Here is a 21651-nt window from a genome sequence, read left to right on the forward strand (position 1 = left end):
TGCGTGCCCTGCCTGCGCCATCTGGATCCTTCCTACCAATACCAGCTTTTCCGAACTGCAAAGGCTGGAACTCTTCCTACAACAAAACCTTTGTTCTTGTAACTCCCCCGGCCACAACCTGTGCTAGCCCATCCTCCACTTACCTGTCCCCTTCCACACTCCCACTCCAGCACACGCCCCCTATTCCGCCAATGAACTTACAGTCTCTCTCTTCTCCTTCCTCTATTTTCCAACCCCCCCTCCCCAGCACAGCCTCCTGACTGCATCTGATGGCCCTATCATGTCCCCACAGTGTCCTTGCACACTATGGACAACACATCATCTTTCTCCGACACCTATCCTGCCCTGTGCCACTTCCTTACTTCCATCACCCTCATTGGATTACTGCTCACATCAGTTGCAGTCTGCAGTTAGGCCACACTGGCTGGAGACAGTTCCATTCTTCTCGTGTATCATGGTGAACTTCATATGGATATGGATGTAGCTTAGATGTTTTAGAAATTTGGTCAATTTCTTCTCGTGACTAAACTGTCATTGTATATCCAAAACACCATCTGTTTCAAAGCTGCCAAGTTCACCACTTTCACCTGTCTTCCATAAAAAGTTAAACCATCAGACAACTACACTAGTAGCATTAGCGACTGCTCAAGATAGTTTCTCAATTCAGCTGTATTCATTAGCAGGCTAAAAACACTTTGATTAAATTCAGTTTTTTAGTGACATCAACAAGGAAACATTAAAGTGGAATATTTCTTCCCACTTTGTCAACTTGATTCAGATTCATTTTTTACTCAAGCACCTCTTGTTAATTCCTTAACATTGATGTCAATCAAGTTCAAGTCACACACAATGTAATTACTTGAATCATGTACTAACTTCTACTTTTTTGGTTTATAAATAAATGTATTATTGTTGAGCATTGTATTAATTTCAATGACATGTGGTCCACAAATCCTTTTCAGATTTTGATAGTTAATAAAGTGATGGAAATAAAATTGTCATATAATTTGATAAGCTTGGATAACCATTTTCATTCAGATATTATATGGAATTCTTATATTGTAGTCACTGCGAAGCTTCCAGCTTTCCATTGAAGCAACATTTTTCTTCATTGAATGTGTGATCTGTTTGATGCCTTAATTGCTTGTAATACATTTTACCAGATTCAAGTAGAATGGTACTGATGTATTTAAATTTGTGTACAAGGGTCCTGTGGTCACAGACAATGGAAATTTTATTCTTGACTGGAAGTTTGAAAAGGGAAAATACGATTGGGCATCCGTCAACTCAACTCTGAAAATGATTCCAGGTAAGGTGTATTTTGCTGTTTTCAGTCTGATTACAGATTATGGATTGTGTTCAGTTTTTCTCCTATAGTTCCTGTCTGGTCAGACATTTTGCTTTCATCTGTCAATCAAGTGACTAAGTTTTATGTTTTTTATTTTAAGGTTCAAGGTGAATAATTGATAATTCATGAGTGATGATTCCTAGGTAATATATCAGTACTCTTTATTACAGAGCCACAGAGTTAAGTACCGTTCAACTTAATGCATATTTAGAAATACACCGCTAAAAGATCATCCCAATCAGATACAAGTAAAACACAATCAAAAGTCTGTAGTGATGCTGGTCACAACAGTCACTGTTAAGCACAAGTACCACTAGTTAAATTCCATCCCTGCTGGCTGCTGGAGCGGTATCACGATGTGGTGCAGATGCAATCCCCAGGCTGCATGTCGACTGACAGAGCTGTTAAGGTTGAAGAAGTGGGATTGCAGGAAGAGGTTGGCATGGGCTCATTGGGAGCCCAACATGAAGCTGCAGCATGGATGCAGCTGGTGCCCAGTGTGAACTCTATAGAAGCTTGGCACGAGTCCAGTGGGAACTTGGCAAGAACTCTTAATGTATGGTCCACTGGAAGTAAAGCCCAGAACTGCGAACAACTGCATGCTAAATGTCTGGCGGTGACTTACATATGTTTGGTTTGGTTTGTGGGACACTCAACAGCCCGGTTATCAGCAACTTATATATGCAACAGGAAGATGAATATCTGCAAGCTCTTGACGGGCATGTGACTCGCAGATGAAAACTAGTCCCCTCAATTGCAGTGCCACCATTGCTGAAGCGTGCACTGAACTTGAGCGATGATGGCGCACCTGGTAGCGATCATGGTCTCAGCAGATTGTTTGTCAGCAGTGGAGTGTCCTTAACATGTGATGCACTTACAATTCTTGTAAACAGACTTTGGAAGGAGAAGTGCCTGTACCACTGAAAACAGTCTACTCGCAGGCTGAAGATGTAGTGCCGAAAACTAACATAGCCAGCAAATGGCCAGGTGACAAAGTAAAAGTTAATTCTCAGCTAGCGAACATTACAACACTACATTTTCCATTCGTTTCTTTTTTCCACTTTCAGTAAAATACAATCAGTCTTCGATATATACGAGGGTTGGAAGTGGCAACTATTTATTTACATCTCGTACAAAATTTACATATTTCAAGGTTTTACTGACCTTCAGAGTAGCCACCAGCATTCCAGGTTGTATGGCTGTGGTCCATGGAATTCCTCTATCCCTGACGTTTCGTCTAAAGCTACGTTGGACATCTTCGGAAGTGCTCCTGGTTGTGCCGAGTCGGAAAGACTCAGCACAACCAGGAGCACCTCCTAAGATGTCCAATGTAGCTTCAGACGAAACATCAGGGATAGAGGAATTCCATGGACCACAGCCATACAACCCGGAAGAATTCTCGGCACCTGCAGAAAGTGTCATCACTTCTGTCTCTATGCTGTTCATTTTTGGAACACAACCTGCGACCAGCTTAGAGACAAGTGATGACACTTTCTGCAGGACCTGACCATCATTTTGCAGGACAATGCTCAAGCACGTAGTGCAAGCTGTTCCTGATTTGTTTGACTGATAGGGCTGCTAAGTTCTGTACCAATTACTGCACTCCCCCGACTTAAGCCCTTGTGAGCTCAATTCAATTTCTAAACTGAAGGAAACACTTCACGGCATTCACTTCAGAACTGCTACAAATTCGTCAGGCAATAGACCATGGTGTTCGAACTGTCAACACAACTTGCACTGCTAAAGTATCCTACGACTTCCACATCGCTGGCAGTGGATTATACGCAATGCTGGTGACTACTTTGAAGGTCAGTAAAACTTTGAAATATGTATCTATTTTACACAAGCTTAAATAAATAGTTGCCACTATTAAAGTTCCAACCCTTGTATTTTGCATGGATGAGTCTTTCCTGTACTGAGATTTGGAACTGTTTGGCTGGCAGTTCTAATGTTATATTCCTTCTCAGGCTGTATTTTCAATTTTGTTGAAAATAACAGTGTTTCACGGAGGAATACTCCAAATGTAATTGCCTGCTATCTCTATAAGTAAAATAAAAATAAGACGCAAACACATGTAACAATATTTGTGTGTGTTAGAACAGACCTAAAAATTTAAGTAATTCTGTCTCAATAAGAAGCTGACCCAGGTGGTAAGCTTGCCACCAGAAGTTCCATTTGAGAGCAGAAAAGTCATGTAGAAGTTTGGTTAATAATGTATCTATGGGGACCAGGTGTGCATTTGGTGGGAATGAAGAAAGAATTGATTTCTGCAAGTGATTTTCCTTGGTAAAAGGTAGGTACTTAAGATTACGAGTTGTCAGTATTGCTCAAAGGCTGGAAGCCAGCAGTGATAGAAAACCAAAGTTGTGTATTGGGATGCAAGTAGATAGAGATGTGTGACCTGTCAAAGCCTACTTTGGCTCTACTCAGTTTCTGCAAGATGTTTAGTAATGTTGATTAGATCATCAGTACTTTTGAAATAAGGCAGTAAAATTGATCAAATAACTCTCTGAAGTTATTCAAAATATACCTGAGAAACAATGTAACACTGTTGCACATTTGGAAATGAGGAGACATCTTGAAAGTATTTTGTTTCAAGAGGTGTGCATGCTGAACTTGCCCACGTTATTTGTTGCACTTTGTTAATTGAATCTGTACTATTCAGAAATTCATAAAAACAGAACCGCTGACACTAAAATCCCAGAAGCAAATAGTTTTAAAACCTTTAGAAGCTAGAATTGGAAGACCACAGTTGATGATTCATAAGCAAAGGAGGAAGAGTGTGGGAATATAAATATTGACGATACAAAGATGGACTATAAAAAAGAAACAGTAAACTGTAGAACCACTACTTGCAAGAGTATTTAATGTGAAAATGAAATTGCAAGAGGGAGCAGTGTTAAAAGAAATTAGGATGAATGGGGGAGGGAGAGGAGAGGAGGAGGGGGCGGGGGGCTTTTAGGAGTTGAAATAAAGTGAACAGGAGAAGATATTTATATTAGGAGAAGCCAGATAGGTGAGAAAAACAAGCACATGCTATCAACTATTTTCTCACTTCTGACAAACTTTGGTGATGGAAGGAGAAGTCCAAAATTCTCAGTTGACGAAGCTACCACCAAAGCCAAGACTATTAAGCTGCAAGGTGTGTGCTTGATGCAGTGTTTTACGATATTTGTATGGGCTCTCTCTGTCTCCATTCATTCCTAATGCCAGTTTTGTGGTTGTTTTGTTGACATATACCAACTGACATGGTACTAACTTATCTCTGCGCACTTTCCTCTTTGCTATTTGATATACTTTTTCCCTGCTTCATATGTAGATTACCATACTGTTCTTTGCTTTTCGTTGTGCTCTAGAATCATCATTCACTGCAATCTTTTCTTGTAGTATTGTTGTTGCAGTGTTTCCAGATTACATGTGACTTCTTTTGATATTTTAAACTTCTATTTTTTTCAAAACCATATATTTTAGTGATTAAAAAACAAGTTTTTCAGTAGTAACTTTTATATTCCAGAATATGGAGCTCTGTTTCTTATGCTGTGGTTAAAACTGTAATATGGCTCCGTTTCCTATGCTATGATTAAAATGTGACATCAGTTCCTAGTTTGTGAAGACGTGGTCAGATTCTCTTATGCTAGTCGTAAAATACTACTTTTGGGAATTATGTTATGTGGGCTCAGACAGAAGTGTTTAATTAAACTATTTTTCTGTTCTAGGTGTTGTCGAGACTGGCTTATTTGTGAATATGGCAACCAAGGTATATTTTGGAATGGCTGATGGGAGTGTGAAAGAACGTGTACCTGCTCAGTAGGGTATGATGACTAGTCACCAGTAGCTTGCCATATTATGAAGACTGACAAAATGAGTGACTCTGTGAATCTCATAAAAGGACTGCAGAGCATTCTGACAATTTTAAGAGTAATTTTTTATATATATTTTTTTAAGAGTGGTTGACAGTTGTGTTAGTGGGAAAAATGTTGAGAGCCTTATGGATGATACTGCAGGATATATTGACTTTGCCAGTACAATTTTTTAAAACTACTTAAAAGTTCTATGTCAAATCAAAATAAAATATTTTCTTTCCTTTCATTTTCAAATGTCCACACATTTTCACTTTCATAAATGTCTAGTGTATAGCAATGTTAGGTATGACTGAAAGTTAACGCATCCAGTGACTGTTCATGATCTCAGTTCATGCAAGGGTAAAACACTTTGTGAAGTTCATAGCAGTGAGTAACAGAGCTAGGAACAGGTACATAAATGATTTGTTTTATGTCTGGCAGATTATGTATTCTTATGGGAGCCTTTACATTTCATGAAGTAACAGCTTTTTCATGATATGAGAAAACATTTTATTTTCCAAGCACAGATCAAAAACTAACCAGAATAAACAACTCGCAACCAAGCCGACTACGGCAAAGATAAATATCTATCAGCTGCAGCTTTCACCCGCTGTTTTTGGCGCAGTGGATAAATGACGTCGCCACATCAGCCCCTCTCCTTTTGAAACCGGGTGCACCAGGTATGTGGGGAAACTTGCACTTGATTTTTCTACCAGCTCTCGTGAAAACATGGCTGCTCCTGTTCTGCACTTGCTGCTTCGTTGTCCTCTTCTGAAACCGAGGGCTTGGCTAGACTATCTGCTGTTTCTTTGGCCACCACGTTTGAGGGTGATTTTGCAGACCGAGGAAGGAGTGTACCCTCTTCGGTGTAAGCAGGTTTAAGCCGCTCAATTGAAACTGTCTCTTCTTTACCACCCTTATCGATTTTGAAGCTGTGGCTTCCTCTTGTGATTACCCTGTATGGTCCAGAGAGTAAGGCGAAACAAGCGGCAGGCGCACCGTATCATCCCTAAGCCACACGTGGGACGTTGCTTGCAGGTCTTTATGTACAAACACTCTCCGGTCTCCATGTCTGACAAGGTTAGTGGGTTTGATGTTTCTCATTCTAACGCTGAGTTGTCTCGTGAATTGCGTGCATAGCTCAGGGGCGAACGGCTGTGTAGATGCTGGAACAATAAATTCTCCAGGAACCCTCAATTGCTCGCCAAAAACCAATTCTGCGGAAGAACATTGTAAGTCCTCCTTTATGGCCATTCTCCATCCGAGTAGGACCAGTGGTAGTGCTTCAGGCCATGAAGTGGAACTACACATTAATGCAGCTTTGAGTGTGCGGTGTAGTCGTTCCACCATTCCATTATTAGATGGATGATAGCTTGTGGTGCGTAGGTGGTTGCACCCTCACAGTAGTAAAAGTTCATTGAAAAGTTGGCTTTCAAACTGCCTTCCGCGATCTGTTGTTATGTTTTGCGGAACGCCAAACCTGGAGAACCATGAATGCAACAGTGCTTTTGCAACTGACTCCGCAGAAATGTCTTGTATTACAACTACTTCTGGCCACCTGGTAAAACGATCAATGGTTGTGAGCAAATAGCATTGTTCTGAAGAGCATGATAGTGGGCCCACAATGTCCACATGTATATGTGAAAATCTTGCAGATGGCGTCGGGAAGTCAGCAATAGGTGCAAAGACATGTCTGCTGATTTTATTACACTGGCATGTTAGGCATGCACGCGCCCATGCACGACAATCTTTTTGTATTCCAGGCCACACTACTTTGGAGGAAACTAACTTGGCTGTAGCTTGTACTCCTGGATGTGATAGGTTATGTAGTGCACTATAAATCTCGCGACGATATTGTTCTGGTATGTAAGGCCGCTCCTTTCCTTTAGCTACATCACAACAAATTCCGTCTGGAACATTTGGGACAGACACACGTCTGAGCTGCAGCGCAGTTCTCTGTTCCTCTTATTAGACGGCGCAAGACAGGATCTTCTCATTGTTTAGACGCTAACTCGGTCCAACGAATTGAATTTAAACTGGCACAATTCCTAGACAGGCAATCTGCGACCAGGTTGTCTTTTCCTGAAATGTGACGCATGTCAGTTGTGAACTGTGCAATGTACTCGACTTGCCTGCACTGACGTGGTGAATTGAGCTCTGTGTCTCGTTGAAATATAGCTACTAACGGCTTGTGATCGGTAAAAATTGCAAAGTGCCTCCCTTCGACAGACGTGCGAAAATGCTTTATGGCTAAATAAATAGCAAGCAACTCACGGTCAATAGCACTCCATTTTTTGCTGCTATCGAGTCAGGTTTTTAGAGAAAAATGCGAGCGGCTGCCAACTGCCATCAACTTCTTGCTGTAGCGCTGCACCCACTGCTGTTTGGCTCGCATCAACCATGGGCACTAAAGGAGCACTCAATCTTGGATGTCCCAGTAGTGTTGCCCGAGAAAGACATTTCTTTAAGTCATGGAAAGCTGCTTCAGCATCTGGACTCCATGGAATTTTACGATTTCCTGTTGTACTTTTACCTGCAAGTAACGTTGTGAGTGGCTCTTGGGCGGCAGCTAATTTAGGTAAGTGACGTCTGTAACAGTTTAGCATGCCTAAAAATCTGCGAAGTCCTGTGTAAGTTGTGGGAAGGGGCATCTGTTGTACTGCTTCAACCCGCTCAGGCAAAGGTGACAGGCCTGCTGCTGAAACCAAATATCCCAGGAACTGAACCTCGCGTTTTCCAAACGTGCACTTTGTTTCATTAATAATTATGCCATACTCCTTCAGACGGCGGAAAAGCTGCCGCAGATCTTCAACATGCTGATATACAGAACCAGAGAATACTAAAATGTCATCCATATAACAAAATACGAATGGTAATTCTCGAAGCACCTCATGCATGAATCTTTGCCATGTTTGGGCAGTGTTTCTGAGGCCAAATGGCATAAAAATGTACTCAAACAAACCGAATGGTGTGATAACTGCTGTTTTTTTATGTCAGATGAGGCCATGGGAATCTGGGAAAATGCTTTGGTGCAATCAATCACACTAAATATTTTGGCATTGCTAATCGTACTGTTAAAATCAGTCACATTGGCTACTGGATAACGGTTGGGAATTGTGCGGGCATTAAGCACCCCGTAGTCTCCACATACTCTCCATGAATTGTCTTTTTTACGGACCATGTGAATTGGAGATTCCCATGAACTATCAGACCTACTTACAATACCTGTTTTTAGAAGTCTGTCGAACTCAGCTCGCGCCGCAAGCAGCTTCTCTGGAGGCAGACGCCGTGGCGGAAGGCAACGGGTTGACCTTGTGTCGTGCTGATGTGGTGTTGAGTATTGTGTCTGCATTTCCTGGTTCTGTTGACGGGTTCGGTAAGTGCTGCAAAATCTTGAAGCAGTTTACGAAAAAGTGATTCCTCTGACAGTGCTCTGATATTGCCTACAGTATACGAATCGTTAAGACTGTCGGGTGTCTTCTTGCATGACGCACACATGTGCGCCCTGCTTAGCTACAGGTACGAAATCGTATCACAATATCCCAACGCGGATGACCGAGCAATGGAGGGTTATTTTTTAGTATCTTGTGAAAACTGAAACAATGTTATAAATTGAAAGGGATCAAATAAAATGCTAGGTAAGAATGGGCCAAGGAAAAAAATATCATAGTTGTTCATTGTTGTAACCATATTGCGAAAGAACTTCAAAATCTCAAAGATAACACAAAAAAAAAAGGTAATGAAACTGGCTGAAGCTGGAGATAAGACAAGCCAAAAGTTTTACTAGGGTTTCATTACTGACAGGAAGTGTGTGTGTGTGTGTGTGTGGGGGGGGGGGGGGGGGGAGGGGGGGGGGGGCAGGCACATGCGTGCGTGGATTTTAAAGTGAAGTAGAAGTAAGTTTTTGCTGTACACCCAGTATTGGAAGTAAATTAACAGTTGGTTCTTTCTACTGTTCCATTGACTCACATGATAATCACAAAAACACTCAAAGGCAAACTCAAGTCTGATTCATATAGGTATGTGTCATACAGTTATGCTTGGAGGAGATTTCAATCTTACCAGGATATATTGATGAAAATAAATCTTTAAAAGCAGTCACAGGAATAAAAGATTTGTGTAATTCTACTAAATGCCTTCTCTGAAAGTTAGAGCAATTAGTTCTGTGATATTTTCAAAACAGTGCAAGCATTTGAGATAGGATTTCAAATATTTTTTAAAAATCAATTTTTCAAAAAATGTTCATTTTCTAGTTCACATCTTTCTGGAGAGTTTGATTTATAAAACATGTCATTTGGTATTAAATGTGCTACAGTGCAGTGTCACACCTCTTCACACAGCATTCTTCTATCGCACGTCTCTATAATTCACTGTGTGGAATTCAAACGTGTACGTTTTGTAATGGAAGCCATTAAACCTATATTCAGGATAGTGGAAATTAAAAGTCCTGTGGTACCTCTCCTGCTCCCAGTTGGCCGGTTAGACATCCTAACCCCCTTTTAAAAAAATCACAATTAATATTGTGTGGGATTATTTGTGACTGGTAGAATAAGAACTCTTCAGAAAATGTGCACTCTTCATTGCCTATTAGCTAATAATTTTCTCTTTTGTGTGACATAAAATTAAGTATAGGAAACGTAAAAGCAGTAAAGACAAGAGACAAGCAAGATCGTACAAATTTCTTCAATCCTTAGGTCCCAGCATTTTTTTCTCTCTAATCTTGCTGCTGCGTTACACAGTGTGCTTTCCTTTCTATGAATGAATCTATTACCTCAACAAAGTTTGTAAAACATTTTGCTATATGAAAAATCAAAATGTCGTTGTCTAATACTAAAAAGTTATTAATAAGAATAGTACCCAGGACCAATGTGGTTCCTCAATGTGATTACATCTATATTGTCATTGTCTGCTAAATAAAATGAAATAGGCCTTTCTAATATTGCAGCAATGTAACAAAGTCCAAATACATTTGACTCTTTTGCACAAGTGGTCATTTTTATCTACATCACTTACATAAATAACATGACAAAATATAATTCACGAAGTACCATTATCAAACACTTAAGGCCTACTACAAGCAAAAAGTTTTATGTTAGGAAATTGTTTCACATTTCATTCATATGCTCAAGCACGAAACTGAAAAGTAACTGCAGTACAAAATTTTTGTATAAATTTCGAATCGTCTTGTTCTTCCATAGGATCTGTAAGATATTCATGGTACTTCACTTGTTCTAACAAACTATCTTTCTCTTTACTTGTTCTAACAAATGATCTTGCCATCACTAATTCTGTAACTATCCCTGCCATTGTCAAAAGTTATTTTGCAGATAACTTCAGTAACACTGCCGGAATTATCAGTTTAGTTATCCCACATTTATTGTCCAATTTGGTGTTGTTATGGATTTGTACAATGCGTTTTCTGCACTATTCCAAGAATAGGGCTTAAGCGGCTGTTAACTGGAGACTGTACAGATGGCCCTTAGTTTTGTAGCAATGTGGCAAAAATTTTGTGTCAACATTTCATTTTCTTGGATACACCAAGAAGATAATGTGTAATCTTTCTTACCTTTTATTTCTGTTAGTTGTTTATTTCCACTCTGGTAGTCTGAATCTATGGATTTCACTAATAATTATAACAACGCTTACAATTCACACACTCAATCAACCACATAAACAAACTTCAATTGGCATTCACCTATTCGAGTTTATTCGGCTCAGCTCGTATAGCCCTGTCCCCTTTTGTCTGGAAAGTTTTTTATTTTTAGGAGCAACAGGGTGATCCTGGCAGAGATATCATGTACACTATGCACACATTCAAAAATCAGCTTATGATTCGTTCAGATATCCACTTAGAATATGTTCAAAAACTAACAGGGATGCATTTCAAAATAATATGAACAATTGACAGACCGACATGTGCTGGATGTGGGCACTTTGTGACATAGTTTTTTTCTTCAAGAACATGAATTTGGTGCCCCTTTAAATTGCTGCCCAGTGCAGATAACATGGTTTGCCCCCACCTCCCCCTAGATCTGGGCCTGAATTGTAATGAAGTTCTCACTTCTCGGTCACTCTGATGCTTCACGTGACCACCTTAACCTTATTTGAACTTGAATGTCACTTTCTCATAGCTTTCTTGATGCTGTCAACCTGTTATGCAGTGCCACTACTTCTTGCCTTGTGACTTGGTCTCCCTTTGCACAGGGTTGATGACTGTAAGAGCTCAGATCTACACCAATTATTTAGGTAATGACGTGTACAGTGCTTCGTTACCTCTTCTGTAAATTACCTTTCCTTTTTCTCTCTACACAACTTCAATGATAATTCCATGTGGACAGATCTCTGATAGTTTCAGCACACACATATTTTGCTTTGGCATAACCAACAATTTCTGAGTAACTGACAGTCCTTAAAATGATTTTCATTGCTTTCTGCTGATTTACATTCTTGGGCGCAGGCCTCTGTTCCTTGACCTCCAAGTCACTGCCAAGCTGTGTCATCCAAAGATCAAGCACTGTGCCACAAGAGATGGAGAGGTTCATTTGCTATCAATGGTACACTGATGTCTGCATAGATATAAAAACGAGAACACGTGCAGTGGAACATTTTATCCTTACGAACTACTTAAATTATGTTTTCAGCTCTCATTAACTTCTTTCATTGACCTGAGAAAATAAGAGGGGAGCATATTATTCAAAAGAATCCCATGTTACACTACAACAACATACACTGGAATTACTGATAAAAAAATTATCATAGCAAGAGTGAATATCATAACATCCAAGTCCATTAAAAAGAAACGCAAAATACAAATATTTAAAAAAGGTAAATAAAAATCTGCTTGATGCGTTTTTAGGAATTGACCCTTGTAAAATAATAATAAATAAAAATAAAATTTAAAAAAATTGTGGTGATCTGAAAGAATGCAAAGTCTGCCAGATTAGCAGTGGTTAAAAGAATATCAAACTTTTGTATGGACTTCCAATGTAGAATGTTTACAGTTTGTACAACAAAACCCAGTCTCAAATTCTAGCATCAAATCCAAAGTAGATTTTGGTATTTGTAAGACTGGCAAGAGAAAACTGAGTATCTTCAGAACGGTAGTTTTATACACACAAGCACCGCTAAAGCAGAGTTAAGGTGAACAGTTTTACAAAATTCTTTTACCATGAAAATGCAATAAATATTTCAGAATTTGAACTGAGGGCAACTGTGAACTTGAACAATTTAGACTCCAAGGTAAGCAGTCTTCAGTGTTTCTCAGTTCTCTGCTGAAATATACAGTCCATGAGAAATTTAGTGCAACAATTATAGAAATGGAACTGCAGACTATTGATAGCATACATGTTGCACAACAGAACATCGGTGTAAGGGATCTGAAATACCACATGTAACTCTAAACTCTTATAATCTAGCATGCTATTGTAGTAGAACCACTCTGAGAGTTGGCGGATCATGCATATAATGTGGCACAGAAAATGGTGGGAGTCGGAAGTGGCTGGAGGTTGTGTGAACATAAATTCTTAACAATATTTTAATATATTTGTTGACCAATTTAAACAATTCCAAGTGCATATACCAGACGCAGAATATAATATCTAACAGAATAAATTCGTAATAAAACTTCATCCTCATTGAATTTTGTTATGTTCGCAATAAAGGGGACAAAAAATATTATACCAAAAATTAGAACACACTAGTAAAAGGGAACAAGAAACCGCATTAATGAATCTTAGCCCACTAACCAACACTAAACAAGCAATTTACAAGAAAGTGAAAAATCAGCAGTATAATAAACCAGCCCAAGTTACCCTTGCTGGACACAGTAAATGATAACAAGACATTGAATTCCAGGAACAGGCAGAGAGAAAATTTTCACCGAACACTTTGACAATAAAATAGTTTTCCAAATTTAATACATTGGACTGTGTAGTGACTTCACCATACTTGAACACTGTGATATCTTGGTAACTTAATTTGACCAACCCAGACACACTTGTCTGCACTACTAGACTGATTATAACCAGCACAGTTTCTTTTAATCATCATAGCCAAAACACAACTCAGCTAACAACTCTAGACTCCTAGCTGCACTGCATTCCTTGGATCCACGAAGTCAAGGACTGCCTGCTGCTCCAGACCAGAACGATGCCCAGTGCTGACAGCAAGCTACCACCAGCCTCAGCAGCAAGTCCACCAGGCTGCCACACTGCTTTGCAGTGACATTCTGCTTCAACACGTCCATCTGACTGCTCTCTTCACATTACTAGCTGAGTTGCCTCCTAGCTGACATGCTTGATACTGCCTCGTGTAGCTGATGACTACAGTGGTAGCCTCATCCTCCATCTAGATGGAGTTATACTATTGCTAGCAACCCCTGGGCCAGTCATGCTGGTACTTAAACACACCATGCATGGGTCAGTACCAAACCTGAAGACTTATATGCCACTGTCTACAGCCCCCACAGGTGCTGGCACCAAGTTGATGCCATCAGTTCACTCCCGAACACCAGACTGGACCTCACTGTGATGCCTTGACATCTCACCATGGTTCTGCAAGCTAATGTATGGCACAATGTAAAGAACGCGAGTGTGTATAAATTAGAAATAACTTTCTTTCATTAAATGAAGAAATCATGGATAGATGTCGGACAAGGCTTCCACGACCATGGTACTTGATCGTTGGGAGTATGTGGCTGACGGACTGTGTCAGCTTTCAGACAACACTACATACAAAGTTTGCCAAGGTAATCCCATTTCTGATGTCCAGGCAGAGCTTCAAGGAATCCTCAGAACCTTAGGCCCCCTACAAAACCTTTCACCTGAATCCATCAACCTCCGGACCCCATCGACACCCCGCACCCTTACCTTCTACCTACTTCCTAAAATTCACAAATCCAATCATCCCAGCCACCCCATTGTAGCTGGTTACCAAGCCCCCACAGAACGTATCTCTGCCTACGTAGATAAACACCTTCAACCCATTATATTCAGTCTCCCATCCTTCATCAAAGACACCAACCACTTTCTCGAACGCCTGGAATCCTTACCCAATCTGTTACCCCCGGAAACCATCCTTGTAACCATTGATGCCACTTCCTTATACACAAATATTCCACACGTCCAGGGCCTCGCTGTGATGGAGCACTTCCTTTCACGCCGATCACGTGCCACCCTACCTAAAACCTCTTTCCTCATTACCTTAGCCAGCTTCATCCTGACTCACAACTTCTTCACTTTCAAAGGCCAGACATACCAACAATTAAAGGGAACAGCAATGGGTTCCAGGAAGGCCCCCTCGTATGCCAACCTATTTATGGGTCGCTTAGACGAAGCCTTCTTGGTTACCCAGGCCTGCCAACCCAAAGTTTGGTACAGATTTATTGATGACATCTTCATGATCTGGACTCACAGTGAAGAACAACTCCAGAATTTCCTCTCAAACCTCAACTACTTTGGTTCCATCAGATTCACCTGGTCCTACTCCAAATCTCATGCCACTTTCCTTGACGTTGACCTCCATCTGTCCAATGGCCAGCTTCACACATCCGTCCACATCAAACCCACCAACAAGCAACAGTACCTCCATTATGACAGCTGCCACCCATTCCATATCAAACGGTGTCTTCCCTACAGCCTAGGTCTTCGTGGCAAACGAATCTGCTCTAGTCCTGAATCCCTGAACCATTACACCAACAACCTGAAAACAGCTTTCGCATCCTGCAACTACCCTCCCGACCCGGTGCAGAATCAAATAACCAGAGCCACTTCCTCATCCCCTCAAACCCAGAACCTCCCAAAGAAGAAGCCCAAAAGTGTCCCACTTGTGACAGGATACTTTCCGGGACTGGATCAAACTCTGAATGTGGCTCTCCAGCAGGGATATGACTTCCTCAAATCCTGCCCTGAAATGAGATCCATTCTTCATGAAATCCTCCCCACTCCACCAAGAGTGTTTTTCCGCTGTCCACCTAACCTCCGCAACCTCTTTGTTCATCCCTATGAAATCCCCAAACCACCTTCCTTACCCTCTGGCTCCTACCCTTGTAACTCCCCCGGTGTAAATCCTGTCTCATGCACCCTCCCACCACCACCTACTCCAGTCCTGTAACCTGGAAGTTGTACACGATCAAAGGCAGAGCCACGTGTGAAAGCACCCACGTGATTTACCAACTGACCTGCCTACACTGTGAAGCCTTCTATGTGGGAATGACCAGCAACAAACTGTCCATTCGCATGAACGGACACAGGCAGACAGTGTTTGTTGGTAATGAGGATCACCCTGTGGCTAAACATGCCTTGGTGCACAGCCATCACATCTTGGCACAGTGTTACACCGTCCGGGTTATCTGGATACTTCCCACTAACACCAACCTATCAGAACTCGGAGATGGGAACTTGCCCTTCAATATATCCTCTCTTCCTGTTACCCACCAGGCCTCAACCTCTGTTAATTTTAAGTTGCCGCCACTCATACCTCACCTGTCATTCAACATCTTTGCCTCTATACTTCCACCTCGACTGACATCTCTGCCCAAACTCTTTGCCTTTACATATGTCTGCTTGTGCCTGTGTGTGTGTGTGTGTGTGTGTGTGTGTGTGTGTGTGTGTGCGTGCGTGCGTGCGCCTGTATATACCTGTCCCTTTTTCCCCCTAAGGTAAGAGTTTCCGCTCCTGGGATTGGAATGACTCCTTACCCTCTCCCTTAAAACCCACATCCTTTTGTCTTTCCCTCTCCTTCCCTCTTTCCTGATGAAGCAACCGTGGGTTGCAAAAGCTTGAATTTTGTGTGTTTGTGTTTGTTAGTGTCGCTATCAACATACCAACGCTTTCGTTTGGTAAGTTACATGATCTTTGTTTTTAGATATATTTTTCCCATGTGGAATGTTTCCCTCTGATATATATATATATCAACACAACACGATGAACCCAGATGGGTTCTGCACTATGTTTTTGATCATTATGTACAGCTATAGAATATTACCAATTATTTACACTACTGCTAGGATAAGCTAGCATTGAGCATCAATCGTTGACCACATACTATCACAATGAGAAAGAAAGTTGTGATGGCTCTTCAGATCATTCCAGTTGTATCTTAAAATTAACACACTGACTGCCCAGACCACTGACAACCACAGCAGTCTCTCGCTTGATGCCCTGGCCTGGCAGTGAAATGTCAGTCACTATGTGTGCAGCATTCAATGTGCTAAACATTGCTGTAGAAACAAAACTAAAATAATCATGTACAAAAGGGATTTCTGTAAACCAAAGAGAATTGAATTTTCTGCACAGATGAACAATGAAACATGAGAAGTAGTGTATGCAGAGACTAGTATGAATGGGAATTTTTCAAAGTTCCTGTTGACATTTAAATATAAATTTGAAGAGATATTTCTAAAAATACTAGCTATAGATGAAGTGGCTGTGTGCTTGCTGAAGGCTTATATAGACAGTATCAAAGAGTCTTTAGTGAACATCATAAATGAATATTTCACAAAATGTCGTCTCCTGGAAAGACTAAAGCAAGCAAGAGTGCTGCCTCTACATTTGATGGGTGACTGCGAAAAGATAAGAAATTATAGACCCATCTTCTTACTCTTATCATTTTCAAAAGTATCAGAAATGATAATTAAAATTAGATTCTTGAGATCCCTAGCAAAATACAATCTTCTGCATAAAGGTCTGTTTGATTTCAGAGTCAGCTATAGTTCAATTTACAAATATTGTAAATTGAATTAAACCAGAGGACGTCATATAACAGGAGTCTTCCTTGATTTTACCAAAATATTTTATACAATTGATTACACAGTTCTTTTAAATAAACTGGATAACAAGTAAATGGTTTTATTCATACTTGAGCAACAGAGTGCTATGGGTGGAGATCTTCCAAAGTAATTGCAGACATTTTATAAAACACTTCTTCAAGCCAATATTGGATTCCGCCCAAGGAAATGTGCAAAGACCAATATTATTCTTGATATATATCAACGATTTTCTCCAGAGTGTCAAGTCGAAAATACTGTTTGCCAATGACAGTAACATTCTTATCAGTGATGAGTCACCAAATGTACACTAAAGGAAGAAACACTGGAAGCTTGTATGCAGGATGGGTAGAAAACAAATTAAGCCTACATGACAAAAAAACAGTCTTGGTAGCCACAAAACCAGAAAACCAATATTAACACTCCAAAAGTGAGAGATGAGCTGACAGAATGAGTATCAAGAAAAAAATTCCAAGGGATGTGTGGCCTGAGCAAATCACTGTCCTCTGGAGACAAATGGCATCAGCATGCTATCTGCTTAGAACAATAAATTCAGGGTGTAGCAACACAGGCACTAGAAAAACATAGCCATATTTTGCGTACGTTTGTTGTATATAAATGACACAACTTTCAGGGTGAGAAATGAGAAGAATATACGAACAACCTTTAAAAATGTAATGTAATTGGATAGATAAAAAAAAGTCTACCCACCAAGTGGTGACGGAGAAAAAAAAGTATGAGGGCTGATCAGCAAAGATTGAGACTGATATTCCTCCCCCCCCCCCCCCCCCCCTCCCTGCAGCTTCCATGATAGTTTTCTATTTATACCATGAAAACTTGAGAGAGAGTGGATTTTTATGTGTAATATCCATATGTGGCAGCTCTGCTATTGATAGGATGGTAGTAATGCCCTATTTTGTAGATGCTCTTTGTATTTCCCATAACAAACAATTGAGGTGTGTGAGGAGCAGCACACTGCAATAAAAATCTGTGTGTGAACCATACAGCCACTGACACTTATGAAGCTGCAGCAAGTGTGCAGCAAAGGTATCTGCTTTGATTGTCTGTTATGAGCAGTCCATAACATTATGTAGATATAGCAAAGTGCTGAGAATTTCATATTTTGGTGTATTTACGATCATGCATGATCATCTCTATATGATCCCTGTTTGTGCTTGCCATGTCTGTTGACTCCTGAACAACAGGCTGTGTGACTAGAGACAAATGATGATCTGCTGTGTCTCTTTGCTGACGGAAGGGACGTGTTTCTGGAATCAGTTATCACCTGTGATGAGTCGTGGCTGTCTCATTATGATCCTGAAGAAAAATGAACCAGCACAGTGTGGAAATTGCCAAGCTTTGCAACATCAAAAAAGGGGAAAGTTGTACCATCTGCAGGGAAAGGGATGGTGATCACAATTTTTTACTGTCGTGGAATGATATTGCAGCATGTGATTCCCCTCACACTACTGTTACAACAGCTTACTACATGTCAGTGTCATCTAAACTGAGGTAGCATATTGCAAGGGAATGAGCAGGCCTATCTCAGTCTTTTTTTCATCACTACAGGCAAAGCATTGGTGCATTCAGTTTGAGAACTCCGAAGCAGTGCTCTAGAAAAGTGAGGCAATTCTCAATGACCTGATGAAGAATGGCCTGCACTGTGTGTTTGGGGACTGACAGAGATACTATAAAGATTGCATTCAAGTAGGATGGGAGTACTTTGAGAAAGACATTGTAACAATGAAATAAAAAAATTAACATCTGTGAAAAAAAGGCTCAGTCTTTGTTAATGGGCCCACATGTAAAGTTTAAGAGTACACTATGTGATCAAAAGTATCTAGACACCCCCAAAACATATGTTTTTCATATTAGGTGCATTGTGCTGCCACCTGCTGTCTGTTACTCCATATCAGAGGCCTCAGTAGTTATTATACATCGTGAGAGAGCTTATGGGGGCGCTCTGTGGAACTCATGGATTTCGAACATCATCAGGTGATTGGGTGTCACTTGCGTCATACATCTGTACATGAGATTTCCACACTCCTAAACATCCTTGGTCCACTGTTTCCGATGTGATAGTGAAGTGGAAACGTGAAGGGACACATACAGCACAAAAGCATACAGGCCGACCTCGTCTGTTGACTGACAGAGATCGCCGACAGTTGAAGAGGGTCGTAATGTGTAATAGGCAGTCATCTATCCAGACCATCACACAAGAATTCCTAACTGCAGCAGGATCCACTGCAAGTACTAGGACAGTAAAGCAGTAGGTGAGAAAACTTGGATTTCATGGTCGAGCGGCTGTCCATAAGCCAGCCGATCACGCCAGTAAATGCCAAATGACGCCTTGCTTGGTGTAAGGAGCGTGAACATTGGATTATTGAACAGTGGAAAAATGTTGTTTGAAGTGACGAATCATGGTACACAATGTGGCGATCAAATGGCAGTGTGTGGGTATGGTGAATGCCCAGTGAATGTCATCTGTGAGCATGTGTGGTGCCACAGTAAAATTCGTAGGTGATGGTGTCATAGCGTAGTCATGGTTTTCATGGAGGGGCCTGCACTCTGTTGTTCTGCATGGCACTATCACAGCACGGGCCTACATTGATGTTTTAAGCACCTTCTTGCTTCCCACTGTTGAAGAGCAATTTGGGGTTGATTGAGTACCTGAGTGAATAGTTTGCCCCCCAGAACCTTTTTAAGGGGACCAAAAATGGCATAGTCACAGGGAGAGAGGTCCAGTCTGTATGGAGAGTGGCCAAGAACCTCCCATTTGAATTTCTGTAGGAGTACCGCTACTGTGTTGGCCATATGAGGCTTTGCATTGTCGTGGACCAGAATTACCTTACGGGTGAGATTGCCTGGTAATTTTGATTAATCGTTTGGCGAAGGGTGGTCAAGGTTTGCGAGTAACGCTGGGCATTCACTGTTGTCACATGCTGCAGGAAGTGAATCAGAAGGGGGCCATCTTGGTCAAAGAAGAACATCAGCTCTGAGGGGCAAAAGATTCACCTCGGACAATGACATCCAGCTGTACGTATGGAACTGGTTAACATTTCAGCCCTGGGAATTTTATGAGACAGCCATTCACCGCCTTGTGTCACAGTGGGACAAGTGTGTCAACAGCCAGGGTCAATACTTCTAACACACTGGTACTGGTTTCTGCAATTATGCCTCCAGCTCGTTTCTTTTGGAATGCCCCTTATACAGTACTTTTACTATGCACTTGTAGGTCCAACTGGTTTTTTCTTGATTTATTGTAAAAAGACATACTACCAGATCCCTATGCATCCAGACAATATTGCTAAAATGGCCATCGTCAAGCCATTAGGATTATTCAAGTTTCTGGTTGTGCCGTATGGCTTCAATTATGTGGTGCACACCTGACAATGTTTCATCAACAGGGTATTATTTAAACTGGACTGCTGCTATGCTTCTTCAGATGACATTCTAATTTTTCCCCATGATCGTCGGAGTCACGGAGTTCACCTCAAATGCGTCCTCACCACCCTCCACCGCACAGGGGTGACCATAAATGAGAACAACTCACAATTATGTAAAAAATGGTCACATTTCTCAGACTCAATGTGGAGGGAATAAAGTCCACACAGCATCACACTTAATTGGTTTGACAATTGCTGCTTCCTCGCCCATATCAGGACCTTCAACAATTCTTGGGAATCCTTAATTTTTGCACAGGACACCTCCCACATGCGGTACACGATCAAGCACCACCGGCGAGCACCCTTGCAGGCCCTCACATGCAAGGCAAGTGTAAACTAGTTTGGACACCAAGGAGCATGCTCACATGAAGGAGTGCCTAGCAGGTGCAGTTGCTCTGGCACACCTGGTACCAGATGCACAGCTTACAGTTATGAAGCACATAAAAGACACAGTCATAGGTACCTTCCTCTAGCAGGAAGTAGCAGATGATACACAAGCTCCATGATTTTTCTCCAGAAACCTTCCAGCCTCACAGAGAAAATGGTTGGCTTTTGACCACAAACTTACTCATGGTTTACAGCATGCTATTTTCATAAGGATATTGAGGGCATTCACATGATTATCTATACTGTTCATAAACCTCCAGCAGACACCATTTGACACCTGTCATCTATGGTCAACCCAAAACAATATGATTCCATAAGGAATGTTATGCACAGTGACCATAGACTATAAGGAAGGAGAGGCACACAGCAGTCAGTTACAGTCCCATTAATTTTTATTACTCTTGCATATCTAGATTCTGACTATAAATAGCATCTTCTGTGCTAAAATACAAGGAAGTTACAGAATCAGAATTAATTTACTTTACATATAACAATAAGTAAAACATCATGCTATCCAATAACAGCTATCCCTTCTGGTCAACATACCATTTGAATTATAATCCAACAAACTTACCACAGTACACGTCACTGTATGATCATAATAGTGCAGAAGCAGTAGAAAACTGAGGCGGTTATTTACAGCACGTTTACAGCCTTAGTATACATCATGTAGAGCAAGTAATGCCATCAGTGTTATAAATTAACTAACAGAGTTTCATTTCAGTACAGTAGTTTAAAACCCCCCTTTTTTAATATCTAAAATCAACAAGCATATTTGCCTATCACTTTAAAATATTCAAGAAATGCCAACTTACAGTGTGCTTGCTTAGTGCAGTGCTTAGTGGAGAAGCGATCCACCAAAAC

The 21651-nt window shown here is 40.9% G+C and overlaps 1 protein-coding gene across 1 annotated transcript in view; it reads left to right on the top strand.

The window, feature by feature from the left end:
• Positions 1–5437, top strand: part of LOC126188201 (ribose-5-phosphate isomerase) — a 44694-nt gene extending 39257 nt beyond the window's left edge. Inside the window, exons 7-8 of the mRNA XM_049929744.1 lie at positions 1207–1309; positions 5065–5437. Coding sequence (XP_049785701.1) covers positions 1207–1309; positions 5065–5159 — 198 coding nt within the window. The 3' untranslated portion in view covers positions 5160–5437. The remainder of the gene's footprint in view (positions 1–1206; positions 1310–5064) is intronic.
• The last annotated feature ends 16214 nt before the right edge of the window (positions 5438–21651 follow it).

Source organism: Schistocerca cancellata, chromosome 5, assembly GCF_023864275.1.
Source record: "Schistocerca cancellata isolate TAMUIC-IGC-003103 chromosome 5, iqSchCanc2.1, whole genome shotgun sequence".
In the NCBI taxonomy this organism is placed as follows: domain Eukaryota; kingdom Metazoa; phylum Arthropoda; class Insecta; order Orthoptera; family Acrididae; genus Schistocerca; species Schistocerca cancellata.